The following is an 18,824-nucleotide window of genomic DNA, read 5'->3' on the forward strand; positions in this document are numbered from 1 at the left end:
GAGGAGTCAGCCCCTAATGTATATACTATCCGCCATGCATTCCAGATTCAATGCAGGCAAACAATTTGATTTAACGGAGTTTTAACAGGCTGTATATTTGCTGGGAATGATCAGGTTTTACTCAAACACAACCAACCTCTGCGCAACTATAGTCGAACCTGGATATATTGAATTGAAAGGGGATTGTAAAATAGTTTGGTATATCATATTTATCCTCGGCCATGGAAACCGAGCAGCGACGGTCGTGTTCGGGGAAGGCCTCCCAACCAGGGGCACGGCGCGTGGTCCGACGTATGGAATGTCCCAGATGGCCAAGTTCGACACAGTCTCACGAGGCACATACGCTTGTGCATGAGATTTTCTAGGGGATGTCTTAACTGTTCGAAATAGACAATGTTTTTAAATACCCAGGTTCGACTTATTCGGGATCAACCGTAAAATCCAAGGTCACAACACTGTCCACCACTGTATCTATACAAAGTGGTGAAGGTGGAGATGCTGTAGCCTCGACCTGCCGTCAAAGGAAAGAGAGACCAAGTGGAAAAGACTACTACACCTCTTGGGTAGTGAGGCCACAGTACGGGATGTTCTACACCACCAACTGGAGGCCAGTGAGGGGACCAACTCTGACACGTGCCTTTCTTCCCCTCACCGCATTGTTATCTACGGTCGCCGACAGAGTGAGAAAGGCGTCCCTGTCAAACGTCACGCGCTTGTTGCCCCTTGCCGTACTGTGGCTGCAGAAGCACGCCAGAGGCTCGCGAGACGTCGAAGCCTGATTGAAGTTAGGAAGCTCGCATCGGAGTCGGGGCAGCCGAAAGGCCTCCCTGCCGTTCTCGTCTCGTCGGCGGCTATAGAAGGTGTTGACAAACGCGCACCTCTCTTCTTCCCACCCCCCGAGTCAGAGAGGGAGGCTCACCTGTGCGGCGAGGGCCCCCAGAAGCAGTCCCATGGGACTGCAGTCCCTGGGCGGGGCAAGGTCCGCCAGGAGGGAGGACCCCCTCGGGCGCCGCCCCCTCCTCCGCGAGGAAGAGGAGGAGGGCCCCAGAGAGGCCCCGCCCCCCGCCGAGGCCAGGCCCCCCAGGCTGGCCGGCAGGGTCTCCAGGATGTGCCTCTGAGGCAGGTGCGGGGAGGGACCCCGGTGGGAGGTGCTTCCCACAGGGGTCAGGGTCACGTCTGGGGACAGGAACGTGGTGGGCGGGCCGCCGCTCCTCTTCACGCACAGGTCCAGGGGCATGGAGTCCCCGGAGCGGGAGGACGGGGGCGCCTCCGTGTGGGCCGGCGAGGAGGAGGGGTGTCGGGGGGAGGGGCCCGACGAATGGGCGGGGCTCGGGAACAGGGACGGGGAGGAGCCCAGGTGGCCGCTGCTGCTGCCCGGGAGGGGCGAGGAAGACGTCGGGGGCTGCTTCAGCATCAGGCACTCGGCAAGCTGCATGGGGAGAAGCAGTCGTTCCACCATCTGTGTGGCCGTGCTCATATCACCCTCATTCTTGTTGCTTGCATCAATTTAGGATAGAGGCATCCCGAAGACTGACTGTTATGTCCTTCTAGTCTTCTCAGTAAGCTGGCCCTAGGGTCGGCAAACATGGTGAGACGGATACTTTTAAAGGCAGGAATTGCTCAAAGTAAATAGCCTCTACCTCCCTGCTTGAAATACCATTTGGGGACAAATGTTAGATGACAAGAAACCAAATAAAATTACTAACTCGGCAATCTATTCAAAACATCTTGTTCTTGACAGGGGGGGAAGAGGAAAAGAAAGCTTCCAAGAGCTGTATTCACTTTGAAAAACCCTCCAAGTGAAGCTTTCCAAAGCAAGAAAACTCTAGAGCCACCGTATACACCAGCAGCTCGGGTTCCCGACATCACACCAAGGTGGTGGTGTCTGCCATGGGACAAAGCATGCGCGCATGCTTCGCCCTCCGACAACGGGTTTGTGCGGACGCACAGAGCCCGCAACTGCATCTGCTCGGTGTGCAACCCCCCGCACGACCGAATAGGTGCCCTCCATGAAACCCCTCCTCAACCATAGGTCGAGCAAAACCACTTTGGGCCGCACAAACGGTGCCCGCTGCTCGCTTCCGCCGTCCAATCGAGCCGCCCGCTCGCACCCACCTTGCCAGCGGCTGAGGCGGCCAGCCCCGGGTCCCTGCGACCCCTGCGGCTGCGCTTGTGGGCCCCCCCGGCCCTCTCTCTAACCAGGCTGCCCAGAGGCAGGGTGATGCCCGGCCGGGACGAGCCCTCGGCCCCATGGCCAAGCCCCTTGGACAGCAGCTCTCCCCCGTGGGCCAGGAACGGGGAGCCAGGGGCCACCGGGGCCAGGCTGGGGGGCCCCTTGGCCGACCCCAGCAGCAGCTTCTCCCTGCAAGCGCAGCCGAATTGGGGCCCGTTGAGTTGTGTCTCGCAGACGCGCACACCTCCCTCCTTCCCCCTCCTCCCCCCTCCTTCCCCCCCTCCCCTCCCCTTCCTCCTTCCCTCCCCTTCCTCTCTCCCTCTCCGCCCGTTCAAAGTTGTCCAATGTGCGGGTTGTCCGTAATAATGAGACAAAAATATGCATATTTGCCCGGCTCATCTTCGAAAATTTTGTCAATATAGGAGGTATTTATTTTATTTACTTATTTATTTATACCTGCTGCAACCTCAATTTAGGCCAATAATGACGGTCAAAATTAATCAATGTTGAACGACAAAAAACACTAGGAATAAGGATTTATCTATAACAGATCGGGGCAAGGTAAGTTTATTCCTTTGTAAAATAAAGTCGTAGGGAAGCATAAATGTAGATCCATCGACATTGTTTCAAAACTCGATAGTGCGAGAAAGAAAATAATTTTTAAAACAATCCATACGGGATTGAAATGGTATAATATTGAAAGGATAAGAGCATCTGCTGTGAGTGACATCCGCGAAATCAATGTAGTTCATGAGCTGGATGCCACAATCCCCGTTGATAATTTTAGGAAACATTTTCAGTTGCTCGACAGTCTGCCCAAAAGACAGACTCAATTTCCAACACCGCAATAGCAGACGATGGCGAGGTTCGTATTAATGGGGCCCACATTAAAGCGACGCGACTTTATCTCACTAGTTGCGCGCAAAGTTACCAAAGGTACAGGGGCGAGTCAGTAACGAAAGTAGCTAGAAAAGCGGAGAGGAGAAATTCCCTCTTACCCTCCTTTTTGTCCCAGATGTCACTTCTGTGCTCACTGGAGATTGACCTGTCCCTCAAAATTTCTGTAAAAGGGCCTTCCCTCCCTCTCTCTCTCTAGCCCATGGCTTTCACAGCACTGCGTGGCATAGCGTATGGGTACACATTCACGGCCTGGAGATTCTGTGGTCTCCCTTCCCCGATGGGTCCCCCCTGTGAGAGGGGTATCCTCCAAGACAGGGTCCCCCCTGTCTTGGAGGATACCCCTCTCACTCTCTCCCGAAGGGACCTTTTTCTTTTCCCCCGCTCGGATGCGGTTCAAGACTGCCAGGCGAGGAGGTTTAGCCTCGTCTTTTCCCGCTTTCAGGAAGGGGACTCGTCCGGTGACCACAAAAGAGATAGGACATGTATTGGAGGCTCCTCCAATGCTTCCCCAATCTTGGCTCTCCGGAACCCCACATCTGGCAGGTAAGGACCTTGCCAGCACGGGGGGCATTTTGGATGGGGTTCATTTTGAGTTGGTTTTAATAAATGCTCTTGGACTACGTCCTTACTCTGGTATGTGTGTCTTCTCTTCCACTATACACGAACTCAACTCTCCTACGTCACGCCGCGGTGGTGGCGCGGCTGGTGCACTTCCAGTCTGGAGCGGTGGGCAGAAGTCGCCGTGCGAGACATGCATTCCTGCATTCCTTTGGAAGAAACTAGACAAAAAACCTGTACCAAGGGGCTGTACCAAGAGGCTGTACCAAGAGAGTCTGGAAAGGTTTGAAGATCAGTTTTTATGTGTTTCTGCCCCCTCCGTTCATCCGAGAACGTGGATAGTAGCCGTGAAAAGGGAAAACCAGACGCTGTCGAACTACGATTGCTTGTGCGGGCAACACTTTGTGGTCGCCAGATGTATTTGCTTTGTTTCAACATGAACGAGAGAAAACCGCCAAGTTGTTCGGACCACCCGCGGGTTAAGTGCGTCTTCAAATTCACACGGCCGCCTGATCGTTCGAACTCTCGTCTGCTCTTTCAAACTTGTCTGCTTTTTGTCGTCTGCTCGTTCAAACAAAAGCGGCCCGTAGACCAAACTTGGACCCGGTGATCGCAATAAGAAGTAATTGCAGGCCTCAAAAGACTCGGCTCGGTGTAAACAGTAGATACAAGATGTTGATCATTGGTACCGGTGGCCATCACCGACTTCTTACACGCTTCCGATTTTCAGTATCGACGTCGATCATCGCCGCTTCCTTCTACACTCTTGCAGCACGAGCGACGTCGCGACCGAAAATAGCTAGAAGAATCTCATCATGGTTTTGGCGTCCATTCTGTGGCGTTCATGCGAATGAATCACCGCACGTCAAATTATTTATGCAAAGTTTAGCGGCGTAACGAGCCTTGATAATTTTGCTCAGGCAATCAAAGTGGTGAGACACTGCGATGAAAACGTAGAATCGACAATTCCAACGCGAAAAAGACTATGCAGACTCACACAGACGCCGACAATGTGACATACCAATGGTTTGTTGACGCGGGACGCGGTGCTTCTTGCCTGTACTCCATTGCGCATGAGTTCGAACTGTCGTCTGCTCTTTCAAACTTGTCTGCTTTCTGTCGTCAGCTCGTTCAAACGACACTGGCCCGTAAACCAAACGTTGACCCGGTAATTGTGATAAGAACTGAGTGCAGGCCTCAAAACACTTTTGAAGGTTGGTTGGGGTAAGTAGGCTAAGTGTAAACAGATACAAGAAGATGTTGATCATTGTTACCAGTCGCCATCACCGAAGTGTAATCTCCGATTCTACTTGCGATTTTCCGTATCGACGTCCACCATCTCAGCTACGGTCCACGCTTTTTCAGTCCAAGCGACGTCACGGCTGAATAGCGAGCAGAATCTCATCGTGGGAGTCAGGCTTTAGCGCTCATTCTGCGGCGTCAACGTGAAATGAATCGCCGCACGTCACATTATTCACGCAATGTTTTGCCTCGTTAATTTTGCTGAACCCGCTCAAGTAGTCAGACATTGTTAGGAGAACGTAGAATCAACAATTCCGACGCGAAAAAGAGCACGGGGACTCCCACCGACGCCGACAACAACGCAATTCAATGTTTGTTTATGGGCGACGGCGGGCTTCTTGCCCACCATCCACCGCACATGCGCGGCGCCGGTGGCGTCCGCTAGGGGCGCTCCGGTTTGTTTATAAACATGAGTTGGTGTATATTCGAGAGTGAGACAAGGTAGTTGGTCATTGGCACCGACAGAGGTAATTTATCAAACCGACCCGCGGTAATGTGGCCCTAAACGTTGTCTATATTGCCGTGGAGGTATGGGGACCACGCTACTAGGTTTAGCATCTCCTTTGAGATCACTGCCACTGTTGAGATAATCCTTTGGTTACTCGTCGGTACCTCTGCTAATAGCAAATCCCACAACGGGAACGCCTGTGCACAGCTCTTATGGTTGAATGATAGTTAAGGATGTGACAGAAGCTCTATCTCTAGCACGTGCTAGTGGCTTTCCATCGCGCTTCACCTAGGCATGCTCACAAGACCCCAAAGTGTCACCGAAGGTGAATAGCTCGCGCTGGAGGTAGAGCTTTCGTCGCATTTTTAAAGGCCGACGTACAACATTGTTTTTTTGCAGGGAAGATAATCCTCTTAGCACTTCCCTTTCCTAAGCTGCAAGGGGAGCCAAATCGGGGCAAGGTAAAAGGTGGAGAGAATAAAGGAAAGGAGAAAGCGGTTAAAACTGGAAAGCACGAAATGTATGTCGGCCTTTAACTTATGTCTGACTAGGTATAGAGTTGCTGCAGTTTTGCAGGCACATCTGAAAGTCGCACGTTTCGGGCCGGTTGAAGACTTCAGGCACGTAGGTTCTCAATTTAGAAGGAAGCTCAGGAGCTTGCATTGACGTGGAGGAATTATTTCTTACGGCATGTAGTGGGAGGTACTGACGCACACGCCTATCTCCTAAGATGAGCCCCCATAAAGCTGGAGCACATTAGCTGTAGATTGATGCAGCAGGGGCAAAAAGTGCCACAAGTCTGTAAAGTATCGTAATAAAGCAGCAGCTATAAAGTAGCTAGATTGAAGCAATTGTTCATAAATTTATATTCTTGTGCACTAAATACTGTTAGTTTTCACAAAAGCATACACGCAAAAAAAAAATTTAAACTTGGTTGGAAAAAAATAGACATACCATAAAGCTCTTTCACTCACTAAATGATCTTTAGCAGGAATGCACATAAAATGCTCAATGTGCCTTACTTGACCGAATTCAGAATAAGGCTGTCTTGAAGAAGGTCGAGATGTTTCGAAGACCTGCTGTGGGCTGATGGTGGCAGCATCTTGCCAGGAGCCTGAGATCCATTCATGCCTGGGAAAGCAAAACACCGTCAGTCAGTATTAACCCCCAATTTCTCACTCGCAACAAAAGAGTTACAAAACAGACAGCAAGCACATGTGACAAGCACTATCAGTAGACAAGAATGTGGCTGCCCACTTTATACACATTCCCTTCTTTTCACAACGCAGCCTTTCTATGCAAACCGACAACAAGCCACGTCTCCAAGTCAAGCCCCCAGAACCGATTAGATGGCATTATGTTTCGAAGCAGCACTAGGCATTTGTGCACGTAAATAAACAAGTGTGTGCCAGAGCACACGCAGCAAAGACACGGCCAAACAGACACAATTCAGCTGCATTAAGAGCAGAAGACAGAGAAGAGGCACGACAAGGCAGCATCGCGCCTACCTGACGCCTTGCACTTGAAGTGCACGTCGGCAGGTTTGGAATAGGCGTGTCCGGAAAGCACTTCCTCAACTGCTCGAAGGGAGCGGAAAAAAGAGTGTGGAAATGAGCAAAGACAGAGCATTAGAGAACAGCAGAATACAAAGAGGGGCCATTGCCCAAGTGTGAGGGCCCCGAACTAGCCAAGCAAGAGGCACAAAATGCAGGGGCGGAGTACAAGCATGGAAAAGTGGCTGGCACGGCTTCAGACCTTGCCACGAGCACAAGCGTATAAGGTGTCCGGCAACGAAACGCCAAGAACAGGGCAGCAGCAAGATGAGCGAAAACAAATTATCGGGTTAGTAAAAGAGTGAACAGCTATCCCGTTTTAGGAAGTATTGTTTATAACTCTCCGAATCTATTGAATTATGGTGCTGATCTCGACGTAGTGTCAATTAGGACATTATCTCTGTGCCACCTTAACGATACCGGAGTCCAGATGAGCTTAGTTACTTTCTCTTTCTACACACTGCAGCACAAGTATGTGCTGAGGGTGAAGACCCTTTCTTCGGAGTATATTATGAGTGACAGGCGCAGTGATGTGGCACGGAAAAACGTGGAGGTTCTGGTTAAGTTCCGTCTTTGGCGCCTGGCGCCGTGCCTCACCCCGCCCCCCCCCGCTCTATTAGTGTTTGTTGACTGGTTCGGGCACGAAAAAACACTGCACCCAGCCAGCACCGCCGACGGTCAGGGCGGGCGGTCGAAGTAGGGACAAAAGAAAAAATGTATGAGCAGACTGTTCTCCGTTCACTGAACAAACCCAGTTCACCAGAGGGACAGTGGCAGTGAAGAGGGGATGGTTTTGTTGACTTAGAATAGATGGCACATGAAAGCTTACTAAAATTCAGGTCATATTATTAGGCTTTTTATGCATTTATTGGTGTCTAAACAACAAGATCATTAAAGCCCAACATAAGCTACATTAATAAATCCTGGCATTCAACAGTGCGTAAGTTGCATCCTGGAAACCAGGTGGTCAAGAGGTGGAGTCGCATGATTTCGGTTTCGATCACTTCGTTGACAAAGGGGTTGTGCGAGGGTATAAGTGTTATTGTATTTACTCGCATAATCAACGCACTCGCATAGTTAACGCACTTGTGGTCATCAATATTAGAATGTTGGACTGGCAAGGCGATTAAGCTGTCGTCCATATATATATATATATTTGCCTGCGCACAAACTCCGACATGTCGGGAACCCAAAGAGAAGTGCCCCAGCCACCTTACCATATCAGCTGGCAAGCAATGTATTTGGTTGCGACGTGACATCATAAAGAGAAGTCAGTCAATTGAAACTGAAACTTATAGGAACTTTGTTCCACATGCACTGCCACCATGCAAGTTCTCTCCCAGAATGCATTACACCCAGGGAGTGTCACACGGAGAACTGGCCTTGAACAAACTTGCCGAGTGCAAACTGATGCTGTCGCCATTTATGTTGTAGCAAGAGTACCAACCTCAAACCAAAGATAGTAGTGCCCTGGTGTTCGATACGACACGCAGGAATGCAAAACAGTGCGATCGCTGCAATGTTTATATTTTAGATGACTTAAAGAAATCGATTTTCGTTGATATATTAGACAGGTTTAGAATTGTGCACGCTAAAGCTTTGCATACGCAAAGGATAGCGCCAAACTCTAACCACATTTTTTGCGCTTTGCGTGCACTATTTTAGCGTGCGCTATTTTTCAGAAATTGCGTAGATGCGCAAAAAGTCTTTGCGCTCCTCCAAGGAGGATCCGTGATAAGAAGTTGGCTAAAGCCAAGATGAACAAAGCTAAAAAATGGCAGCTCCAAGGACGGTGGCTGCGGCCGCTCATCGACGGCATCCTCGCAATTATGATTTTCAATACAGGGCGACATTGCACTCAGTTTGGAAGACCCAGTAAGGTTGGCAACAATCGCCGGCAACTTGATGCTTACGACGCACAAACATTTCTTGGCGAAGGCAAAGTGTGTGAAGGTCAGTACATGAGACCTCTCTTGCCAAGGCGACGCAATCGGACACAACCGGTCAACCGCTCGTGTCGCATTCTCATGTTTAAACAAACCTACATTGGTACTCTGGACTAAAAAAACTTGTTTTTTCTCAAGTTACAGCATTTTGTGTTTGAAATAAAAATTCTAACTTTTCCGGGTGGCGTTGTAAGTGCGAGATGCTTGGGTTTTTGTGTCGTGGCAGAGAAACGCTATTCTAAAACTTTCTTGCGTGCGTGCGCACATGTAAGCACTAAATTTAGCACTAGCACGCACTAAAATTGAGTATGTTGATCAAAAACTCTCTATTTACAATGACTTATGTTTCATCCACAAACTGACAACAAAAAAACTGTAACAAATAACGAAGTGAGCAATCTTTTGATTTTTATAACTGTTTACACTGGACAAAGCCCAGTTGATACTATTCGCAAAGAAGCTTTATCACGACGACGACGAATGACGAAAATAATCCCTGGAGGGACAAAGGACATACACAAATCTCCAAACACAGCTAGGTGACTGGTGAGCGACCGAAAAAAATCCACCTGGTCCAGGTATCGAACCCGGGACCTCTCCGTTACAAGTGGAGCGCTCTACCAACTGAGCTAACCAGGGGTTAGACGTCAATAAAGCAAACAGGTTTTATCAGCTGCCGCCAGTCTTACACCGACAAGGGTGAAGCTTGCAATTAGAAGTTATGATTATAATGCAATTAAATGCAAAGGTGCAAGTGAGCTGGACAAGAACGACAAGAATAATCCCTGGAGAAGGGGAACAAGAGGGACAAAGGACCAACAAATCTCCAAACACAGCTAGGTGACTGGTGCGCGACCGAAAAAACCCGCCTGGTCCGGGTATCGAACCCGGGACCTCTCCATTACAAGTGGAGCGCTCTACCAACTGAGCTAACCAGGGTTTAGACATCAGTAGAGCAAACAGGCTTTATCAGTTGCCACCAGTCTTACACCAACAAGGGTGAAGCTTGCAATTTAAGGTTATAGGTTATAAAGTTTAAGGTTTCTCGCAACTTTCAGCTCCTGACATTGCCGACATCGTCCGAAAATTCAGACGATGAAGGGGCCAGCGCGGTTGACGAGCAATCTCTATAGTAATTGGTTTCATCGTAAATCAATGAGCAGCTGACGCTACGAGCCAATGGAACCGATCAAACATCGTCAAAAGCGCAACATCATGCCATTAATCATTTTTCTGCAAGTGTTCTTTCATCCACTAAACCAGTCAAGCCCAGTAAATGCCCCTCACTTGCTTTTCTTAGTATAAGTGTTGGTGGTTGTGTTTTCGAGCCTTCCTCAACTGTGCTCTTAACTAAGATGAAACAAAATATATGGTGGGCAGGGACGCTGTACATAGTTGTGCCATTTTCCTTTCATTCTACTTCTAAATATTAGAACCAACCAAAAATTACATATTATTTTTTATTTGTATAAGCCCGTGTCAGCACAGGAGCGGCGCAATTTTTAGCGAAAATGGCACTTCGGCACAAGATGTAGCGGACTTTCGTTCCTGGCACAATTTGGCACAAATGGCACAGTACTTCCATTGGTGAACAATATAAACAAATACAAGCTGCAAATTATTTAAATGTTAAAATCACCACACTGCCCCTTTAACTTTTGTTATAATACCGCCTGTAAGCCTGTGAGTTACCAGTGAGCACTTTTAGGAGCATAAAAGTGATTCCTTTATAACAAAAGCAATTATAAGGTTGTTTTGCCTCTAATATTTATGACTATGCGAGAGATGGTGGCAGTTTTCAAAAGCAATCTTTGAAGCTACCGTTTTCCTCCAGATTCTGACACCCCTCTGGCATACGAAACTGCTTCTCGTTCTTTCTTTGGTCCCTAACATACTAGTAGACTTTTTTTTAACGTTTTCTTCTTTTCTTTTAGGACAAATAATAATAATAATAAAAATTCAGGGAAGGAAAGTTAGCTTACTTCCTTAAATAGATGAAATAGCCCAATTTAGAAAAGGTAGAGACTCCCCGTACGATGAAAGAGCCCAAGCTAACATCACCTACAAAACAACAAGCCTCAAACAGAAGCCACAACCTCTTCCATGCAAAGAAACGGGCACTACCCCAAATGGTGCTCCCAAGCTAAGCCCGTCGCACAACAACATGCAAACAGAACAGAGAAACAGAACAAGGCGGGTGTGGAGCAACGGCCGTCAGAGAGGACAGAACCGAGGAATAGCAACGGGCATCCGGGGGGGGGACGCAAGCAACCGGAAGATGCGCAGCGGGGACAGGTGAGTGGCGTCAACACTCACGTCTTCGCGTCTGTGGTGAGGGCTGTCTGAGAGCGTGGTCAAGCTTAGAACCACTGGCGAGGCCAGAGGAAGTGCCCTGCCTCAGCAGGCTGGCCAGAGTCATGCCACCCTGGTCTGCAGAGGACCACCAGGCCCCTGAACAGCAAGGGCACACACTCAACAGGGCCCCAGGGGGAGGGGAGGGAGAGAGAAAAGGGGGACACCCGCACCCTCCCACAACGAGGCTAAGCTATCGGCCCCTTCTTGCCCCTACGACCCACAAGCCTAAAATTCGAGAGAACGAAATGAAATTTCTTGGTGACCATTGTGTCGTGGAGTGGTACAGTGTTGCTGGTTTTGCACAGGTGGGTCGAATAAAACAAAAGTTGCTTACAGCATGGTAGAGCCTATGAATAGATATAGATGGATTATTTTTCTTCTTCTCAATGCTAATGTAATAAGGCTATAAAAATATAGAATGCACCTAGAGTGCCTACATTTACTATGTCAAAAAACATCCTTAATGCAAGAATATATATGAACACAAAATTAATGTGAGTGAAGAATGCGGTAGATTCAAGAACTGACTAAGATGAAGGAGTCAATCTGCCCGAGTCCAGAAACAAGTGGGTTTAAAAGATCCGAGTTAGGGTGAACGGTCGAGGTCACACACAAAAATACTACAGCAAAGCACCAGTTACTTTTTCATTTTGTGTAAGATCAATGTACAGCCTTCTGTCTTTCAGCCTGCTGCATACATCTATGAAGTGCTCAATGACAAGATCCCTCCTTGCCCCCCAAGGACTATGAGCCTACTCTGCAAGAGTTAAAAAAAAAACAAATTTGCCGAAGCAGTATCATCAGAGTAATGCTATGGAACGTACAGTCAAACATAATTCATAGTGATAAAACTAAGAGCCCCCGAGAAGGCACCGACCATTGCTCAAGTCACATTTCCAATAGATAACAGTTTCTCCAGATGTCATGTGCCTACTTTTGCTGCAGAGATAGGGTGAACACTTTGAACGTGACCACGAAACACAGTCCTTTCACACTGTTAGGGGGATGCTGAACGCAACCAGAAACTACAGCCCTTTCGTCCGGAAGCAAGGAACGCAATCATACTAAAATATGACTACTAAAACTGACTTTAAAGGTGACTTGAGCAGCCAAGCACGGGACACCAAAAGCAGTGCCTCTACTCAAGGTCGCAAGAAATCAAGAAATTAACCCAACAGTAATTAGAGACGTAATTTGTACGACAAAATGCGCCGCATTACCCCTCCAACTGCAAACCCTTTCTATCTGTGCTGTGTGGTGTTGGAACGGGAGGGCCCAGACGCCCAGAGAGAAAGCGAGAGAGAGAGTGGGGGAAGGGGCAAAGAGAAAGAGGCCAGACCCACCTGAGGGAAGAGAAGGTGAGGAGGACGGGGGCGGTGGCTGAGCAGCGTGTGAGGAGCAAGCAGCGGCAGCGGCGGCCACCCCTTCGAGGAGGTTGTTGGGGGAGGAGGAGGGGGGAAGGGGGCTCTGGAAGGCAGAGCCCCTGGGCAGCATGGGGAACGGAGGGAAGGGGGCTCCTAGGGGTCCAGGCAGGGACGAGGGAGGGTATGAGGGGGGGCTCATGGCTGCGCCCGGCCGAAGGGGGCGTGAACGCGGCGGGAAGAGAGGGGGAGGTGCACCAGGGAGGGGCGGAGAGAGAGAGAAACCAGATGAGCCCAGACAGAGTATGTTAGGTGTGAGCAGACCGGCCACTCGGACACTCCGCACCTGCACCGACGAGCGGCTTGGCGGGAGAAATCGCAAAAGTGAAAGCGGGAAGTGTGCAAAGCGAGAGCTTCTTTCCAAATGGATTTGGCTCTTCTCTTTGGCTCAAAGGTTTCATCTCAAAGATGTGCAAAAAGCCCCACCAAAACGCCGCCATGAAAACATATGACAAATGTGTTAGGCCACCCGATCAGCCAGTTTTTACGAAACAAGCGTAAAAAAAAAAAAAATTGTTTCCGTCTTCTTAAATTTAGCACAAAATGAAAGTCTCTGATCTTCTGCAGTCAAAGCAAGCTTGAATGCTATTAAGTTCATTTGTCTAAAAGTGTAACAAAAAAAAAATTTAATTCCCTTGAAGTTTAAGCAAGTGTTTGGTTGCATATTGCTCAGAGACACTAAAGATAAGCAATAAAATCTCACCTCCAGTAAACGACGCCTCAAAGGCTACTTTGACCTAGCAATTTCAACACCTACTAGATCAAAGCTAAAGGTCACAAGATTTTACTACAGAAACTGGCCTACAAGCTTAGCCGCCCATGCTGTTAAATAATGTCAAATACACTCGGTAAATGTAGCCTCCCTCCCATTGGCACATACACATAAAAGAATATTTAATGTAGTTCTCATTCCAGCAGGTTTGTCACATGATACGAAACAGCACCTAGAAGAATACATGTTTATAAGCTCAGTTTACCCACAGTATGAAAGTGGTTAAACGACCACACTTAGCTGTCGTCGAACAAGCATGAAGGAAACTCACGCACAAATTGCTAGATTTGCAATAAAATAAAAAGTCTTGTAGAATACATATACCCTTGGCCATGGAAATGGCACAAACGTTTTTACAAGTCAAGTATTTCAAAAGCTAAATTATAAGGTTCACATGGCTACTCACTGGGCGAACTTCTAACACCAGTGAACCAACTTGTCTGATAAACTAGATTTGAATGTGATGAGTGCTAGATTCAATTATTCGAACCTCCTAACATAGCTAGTCAACAGGTTCAACAAAGTTCAAACCTTAAGTTAACATTCGAAGGAGGCTGACATTCGATCAAGAACTCTCGAAGTGGACTGAAAGCCATGGCATTCACTCGTAAAAAGTTTCACCTTGACGCACATTTGAAGATTAAATGCTACATGTTTAACCCCTTAAGTGCCAAATTTTTTTTTTACAAAAGTAACTATATGTGCTTTTTTTTTATTATGAATTGTTATTCTTTTAGTATTAAACATAAAATTTGAAAAGTTTATTACGCAAAAATCAGCGGGGGGGAAAAAATATTTGCCAACTAAAACAAGTGCTGCCATTTATGATCAGCGTCGCAAAACTACTCGGACGAGCCTAGCTTGTCTGTGGAATTGAGGGCTACCGAAAAAACCACTGAACGAGCGGAGCTCGTCCACGGAATTTTTAGCCAGAAAGTGGCCGACGAGCTCAGCTCGTCCAAGGCACTTAAGGGGTTAATTATCTCAGATTCTCTGAAAAAACGAAAAGCACAGTTTGTACATGAGTAGCCAGTTCAAGCAGTTGAAAACTGCAGCACCTTGTTCCCATTACGTATATCGTACTAAGTGTGACTCACCCAAGAGAGCCGCAGCATCAAAATGATTTTTGACGGGACTCGATGCCGCATTCCGGTTTGAATTGTCCATGCTGAAGCTCTCCGGAAGCCTGGTAGGAAGAAAGCAGAACCAACATGTGAGTCATTTGTCCAAAAGGTATTTAGCCTCACAGTTTGTTGCTACACAAGCATTCCTGCGAGAATGCTTCAATGCAGTTGACCTCCTTTTTGTGAGCTCAACTTGAAAGAAGTTGTGCAATGATTTTAACGTTGAAAGAATTGGCATGTTCTATTTCTGACATTGTTGATCTTGTCACAAAGGACAGCCTAAAAACCAAAAATTGCTGGCTACAACAAGCAGCCTGAAAACTTTCCCCAAAGGTGTCTTTTAATGTGCTGTTTTATCTTGGGGAAACTGTTTGGGTCCAAAATGAGGGAGAGGAGGACATGAGAGCATGCAGGGTCGCCAGAGCGCCGAGCTCTGGTTGGAATGATTCGTGGGTAGACACAAAGCTATACTCCGTCTCACTAAAACCGTGCAGTAGAGCCAAAGCTGCACGGAAGAGAGTGTATGCCAACCTGTCCAAGAGGGAAAGGAGGAACAAGAGAGAAGGGTTGGGATTCCTTTGTTCTTTCTTTCCCTCCTCTGAAACAGGTCAGAATACTCTCTCTCCCCTGTTGTTATGGCTGTACTGCACGGCTTTAGTGAGACTGAGTATGATAGCTGCCCTTGTCTCTACTCACTTTTCGAACGCATTTGAACGTCAAGCGCCGGCATCCGACGTTCGGCGTCCACGTTCGAACGCTCCGTAGAGACAAAGGCAGCTGCTAGCTTTGCATCTACCTACTAATCGTTCCAACCAGAACTTGGCGCTTTGACGTCCCCGCGTGCTCTCATCTCCTCCTCCCCTTCAGTTTCTACGCGCATAGGCGTAATTCCTGCCCTCCCTGCAAACAAATGAGAATGGAATGCCTGAACATTTCAATGCTGGGTTCGGACGTAGATAGATGGCCGACACACCTGTTGGGCATTCCTATCGGGAAATGGCACCAAGCACGTGCCATTTCCAATCCTCCGTGTTTCTATAAGAGGTATGCTTCAAAAATGACACCGACAGGCGCAGCCTATAAAACTTGAGCTAATCTTGTAATGCAACTCGTGTCTAAAATTAAATATGCACGGCGAGGCTAAAGCTGGGAATTTCGAATATAATAAAGGTAAACACAGCTGTGAAAAGAAGGCACTGCCAAAGGCTCTCGCCCGCGTCGTCTGCTGTTGTTTTAAACATCTGGCGCCGTTCCTCCGTAATAGGATTCAACATCACAGCTGGCCATTTCCATTTAAGCTCGACATTCAAATCTTTCCAAGAAAGTTTTAATTCCTTCTTTTTTTTTTACAGTAACACAGTAGACGTGCTTCGAAATTTCTAATGCACAACAGATTACTAAAATATGCCTCCAACAAAGAGTTTAACCTGCCGGGTGCAGGTACTAATTTTTCTGGCTCATTTTACCACAATGCAAGTGTTGATATGATTCTATATATTCATCTAAAGTATGAACCTTTTTCCCCGTCAGAGTCAATTTTTCTGCCCAACACTTGTCACTACTATTCCAATCGACACAGTTCATTCCATCTTTTGTACTTAAAAACATACCTGAAATTAGATATTACACTTCCACAAACTTGCACAAACGCTTACATGAACAAAAGTGTGATGCCCACGCAAAAAGGTTTACAAGAGGATTTGAGAGAAAGCAAGCTGGCGCCATCAATATAACACAAACTAGCTTTGTTATCTAAAATCCAAAGAGACATCATCAAGTTCATGAGAGCAGCAACATTGGCCCCAACCCATGCGAAAGTAATTGTGCTGCTAAACATTGTTAACGGCGCTTGGTCTGACCCGAGCCCTACCTACACCTAAGTTCCCTCAATAAACGCTTTGCTAAGTAGTGACAGCGACTGATGTGCCGACGCGCTCTCCCATTGGCTTGTGCCCGCGTTACGTTTCCGGTTAGGAAGAACATGGCAGATTTAACTCAACCTCACTCTAGAGTAACGGTTTGGTACCTTGGCATTCGAAAACCTACCCACGTCCAGCATTGTCCTACCTGGATTGTCACGTGACATGACCCCGCCGAAGTAACTCGGAAGATTTCATACACACCCAGGGTGGGCAAGTTAGGTAAAACATGGCAGACAGCGCGCTAGCAGACGACAGAAGTAAGGGGAGAAAGGCAGGGGAGGAAGGCTTGTTGCTACCTCACATAGCGTTATCTAGGAACGTTACCTACACCCACCCGTCCCTCAAGGAAAAAAGACTCAGGTTCTACTGGATGGATGAATGGATGGATGCTAACGACTGTACCTTTAAAATGGGTGGTAGCTTGCACCACCTAGCCTAGAAACCACAAGTATGATTTTTCCTTCCCCTCAAAAATTGCAAAATAAAGATTTTTTTTTTTCTTCTAAAGTTCACATTTCTTTTTGCTTGTATACCATGTAGACACCCTCTAAATAACTGGTGTTTTGTTTTCCCTGGTAGAGGAACCATGATGCTTCTTTAGAAAAGTTAAAAATGACAAGTTAATTTCTATGTCCGCAAAACAAATATTTCTCTATAAAGAAATGTTGTAGTTACCTCTTACAGTAATGATATAAACCAGTCACAGTCCCTCGACATTCAAGTGTCTAATTGCTATATTTTCCGGTCTATAAGTCACACCTTTTTATGGGTCGCACTTATATATCTGCATTGTTAGCGCGGCAAAACAGCAATGAAAAGCCCCCGTAATGTATATTGTGATTGTGATTTAGGGAGCGTGCGATACCTGAAACGAGCGCGCTGATTTAACTGATGTTCCCACCAAATGACTCTGTTAGGAGCCGCACCATGGCGCTGCTGTCTGGTCGCACGCTTTCCATTATCACGCCGCAGCCAATGAGATTGCGGCGTTACTCGTTATGAATGCCGAAGAACAAATCAGGCAGCGAGAAGCATGAACATCATAAGCCCTGTCGTTCTCACTGCCATATAAGAACGGAGTGGCTTTATTGTGCTCATGCTTCTCACTGCCCGATTCTTTCTTCGGCGCAGGCGACAGCCAGTTTTAATATTCTCGCCAACAAACCTAAAGTGAAACATAACCCCTTTGGCAAATTTGCACAGTTAAGCTATGTATTTATATTTTAAAAAATGTGCGCAAGTTTCAAATGATTAGACGCCCCAATTTAGGCGGGACAAGCACACTGTCCCGCCAGCGTGCTCGTGAGACGGTGGGTGTTTTGTATCGCTTTAACTCCCCCGAATTGCAAATAAATGTGCTTGGCAGAGAAGATCGATGCTGATGCCGAAGGTGAATTTCGCGTACGACGTGTGAACAGTACCACGGACACAGTACCTACAAAAATAAATATATTAACACTAAAAAAATATTCCAACCAAATGTATCAGGTGTCCATGCCAAACAGTATGCGAATTGCGGGGGAACAAAATGTGCATGGTGTGTATGAAATTATAAAAAAAGTGTGAAATAATAAAAAGTCTCCCCAACATGATACCCTCCCTGATATACTTCTCAATTTGGGGCCTGAGGAATATGGTCACTTTATATAAGTTGCACCGTTCTATAAAAACCACTGACGAAAATTTTTGAAAAAACAAAAAATGTGGCTTATATTTTGGAACATAATGCAATTATTTTGTAGACTGATTCAAAAAGTGTGAAGACTGCAACATAAAAAAATTACCTAGACATAAAAAAATACCTAGTCGCCAAATTGTTTTCCACATGTGGACACAGATAAGTTATAAATGTGCACCTGCACTGAAAGGTACAAGCTTTTCTAATGTCAGACATGCCTCCCTGATGTGAAAGTAGCAGCAGTGGTTTGAACAAAAAGAAAAAAGCAGACAGACACCTTATCAGAAGATAACACAAATAAAAAAAAACAGTTGTCACCTAACAATAAAAGGGCGATAGTAAATAAAGTAAAAAGGGATGAAACAGAGGAACATCTGTGTAAACTCTGTACTCTGACACATCCGCATAAAGGTTACAAAAACACAATGCTTCCAAAGGAACTATATATAAGGAAAAAGCACGGCATAATAAACATTCACTCTAATATTTCACGACGGAGTTGCAGACTCCATATGTTAACAATTTTGTACAGAAAAAAAAAAAACTTAAATTCACCAGAAGCTTTCATCGGGCAAGCAATGCTAAAGCCCCTCAAATACAACTAAAGTTTCCCTCCAGGTTAAAGAGCTTCACCATGTTTCCCACCTGCACGTGCACTTATCACAATTCCAT

At 46.9% G+C, this 18,824-nt stretch overlaps 1 protein-coding gene across 5 annotated transcripts in view; it reads right to left on the reverse strand.

The window, feature by feature from the left end:
• The window catches only part of LOC8023937 (bromodomain adjacent to zinc finger domain protein 2B), a 96,785-nt gene that overhangs the window by 67,281 nt on the left and 10,680 nt on the right, over positions 1 to 18,824 (reverse strand). For 4 of the 5 annotated variants that reach the window (XM_029966339.3, XM_029966342.4, XM_029966341.4 and 1 more), the window contains exons 3-7: positions 14,526 to 14,614; positions 11,197 to 11,331; positions 6,404 to 6,512; positions 2,116 to 2,362; positions 920 to 1,429 (exon numbers count right to left, since the gene is read on the reverse strand). In XM_029966339.3, coding sequence (XP_029822199.2) covers positions 920 to 1,429; positions 2,116 to 2,362; positions 6,404 to 6,512; positions 11,197 to 11,331; positions 14,526 to 14,595 — 1,071 coding nt within the window. In that variant the 5' untranslated portion in view covers positions 14,596 to 14,614. The remainder of the gene's footprint in view (positions 1 to 919; positions 1,430 to 2,115; positions 2,363 to 6,403; positions 6,513 to 11,196; positions 11,332 to 14,525; positions 14,615 to 18,824) is intronic. The other variant, XM_029966344.4, reaches the window with a different exon arrangement.

The sequence above is a fragment of the Ixodes scapularis genome, unplaced genomic scaffold (assembly GCF_016920785.2).
Source record: "Ixodes scapularis isolate PalLabHiFi unplaced genomic scaffold, ASM1692078v2 PGA_scaffold0__279_contigs__length_252992795, whole genome shotgun sequence".
NCBI classification, from domain to species: domain Eukaryota; kingdom Metazoa; phylum Arthropoda; class Arachnida; order Ixodida; family Ixodidae; genus Ixodes; species Ixodes scapularis.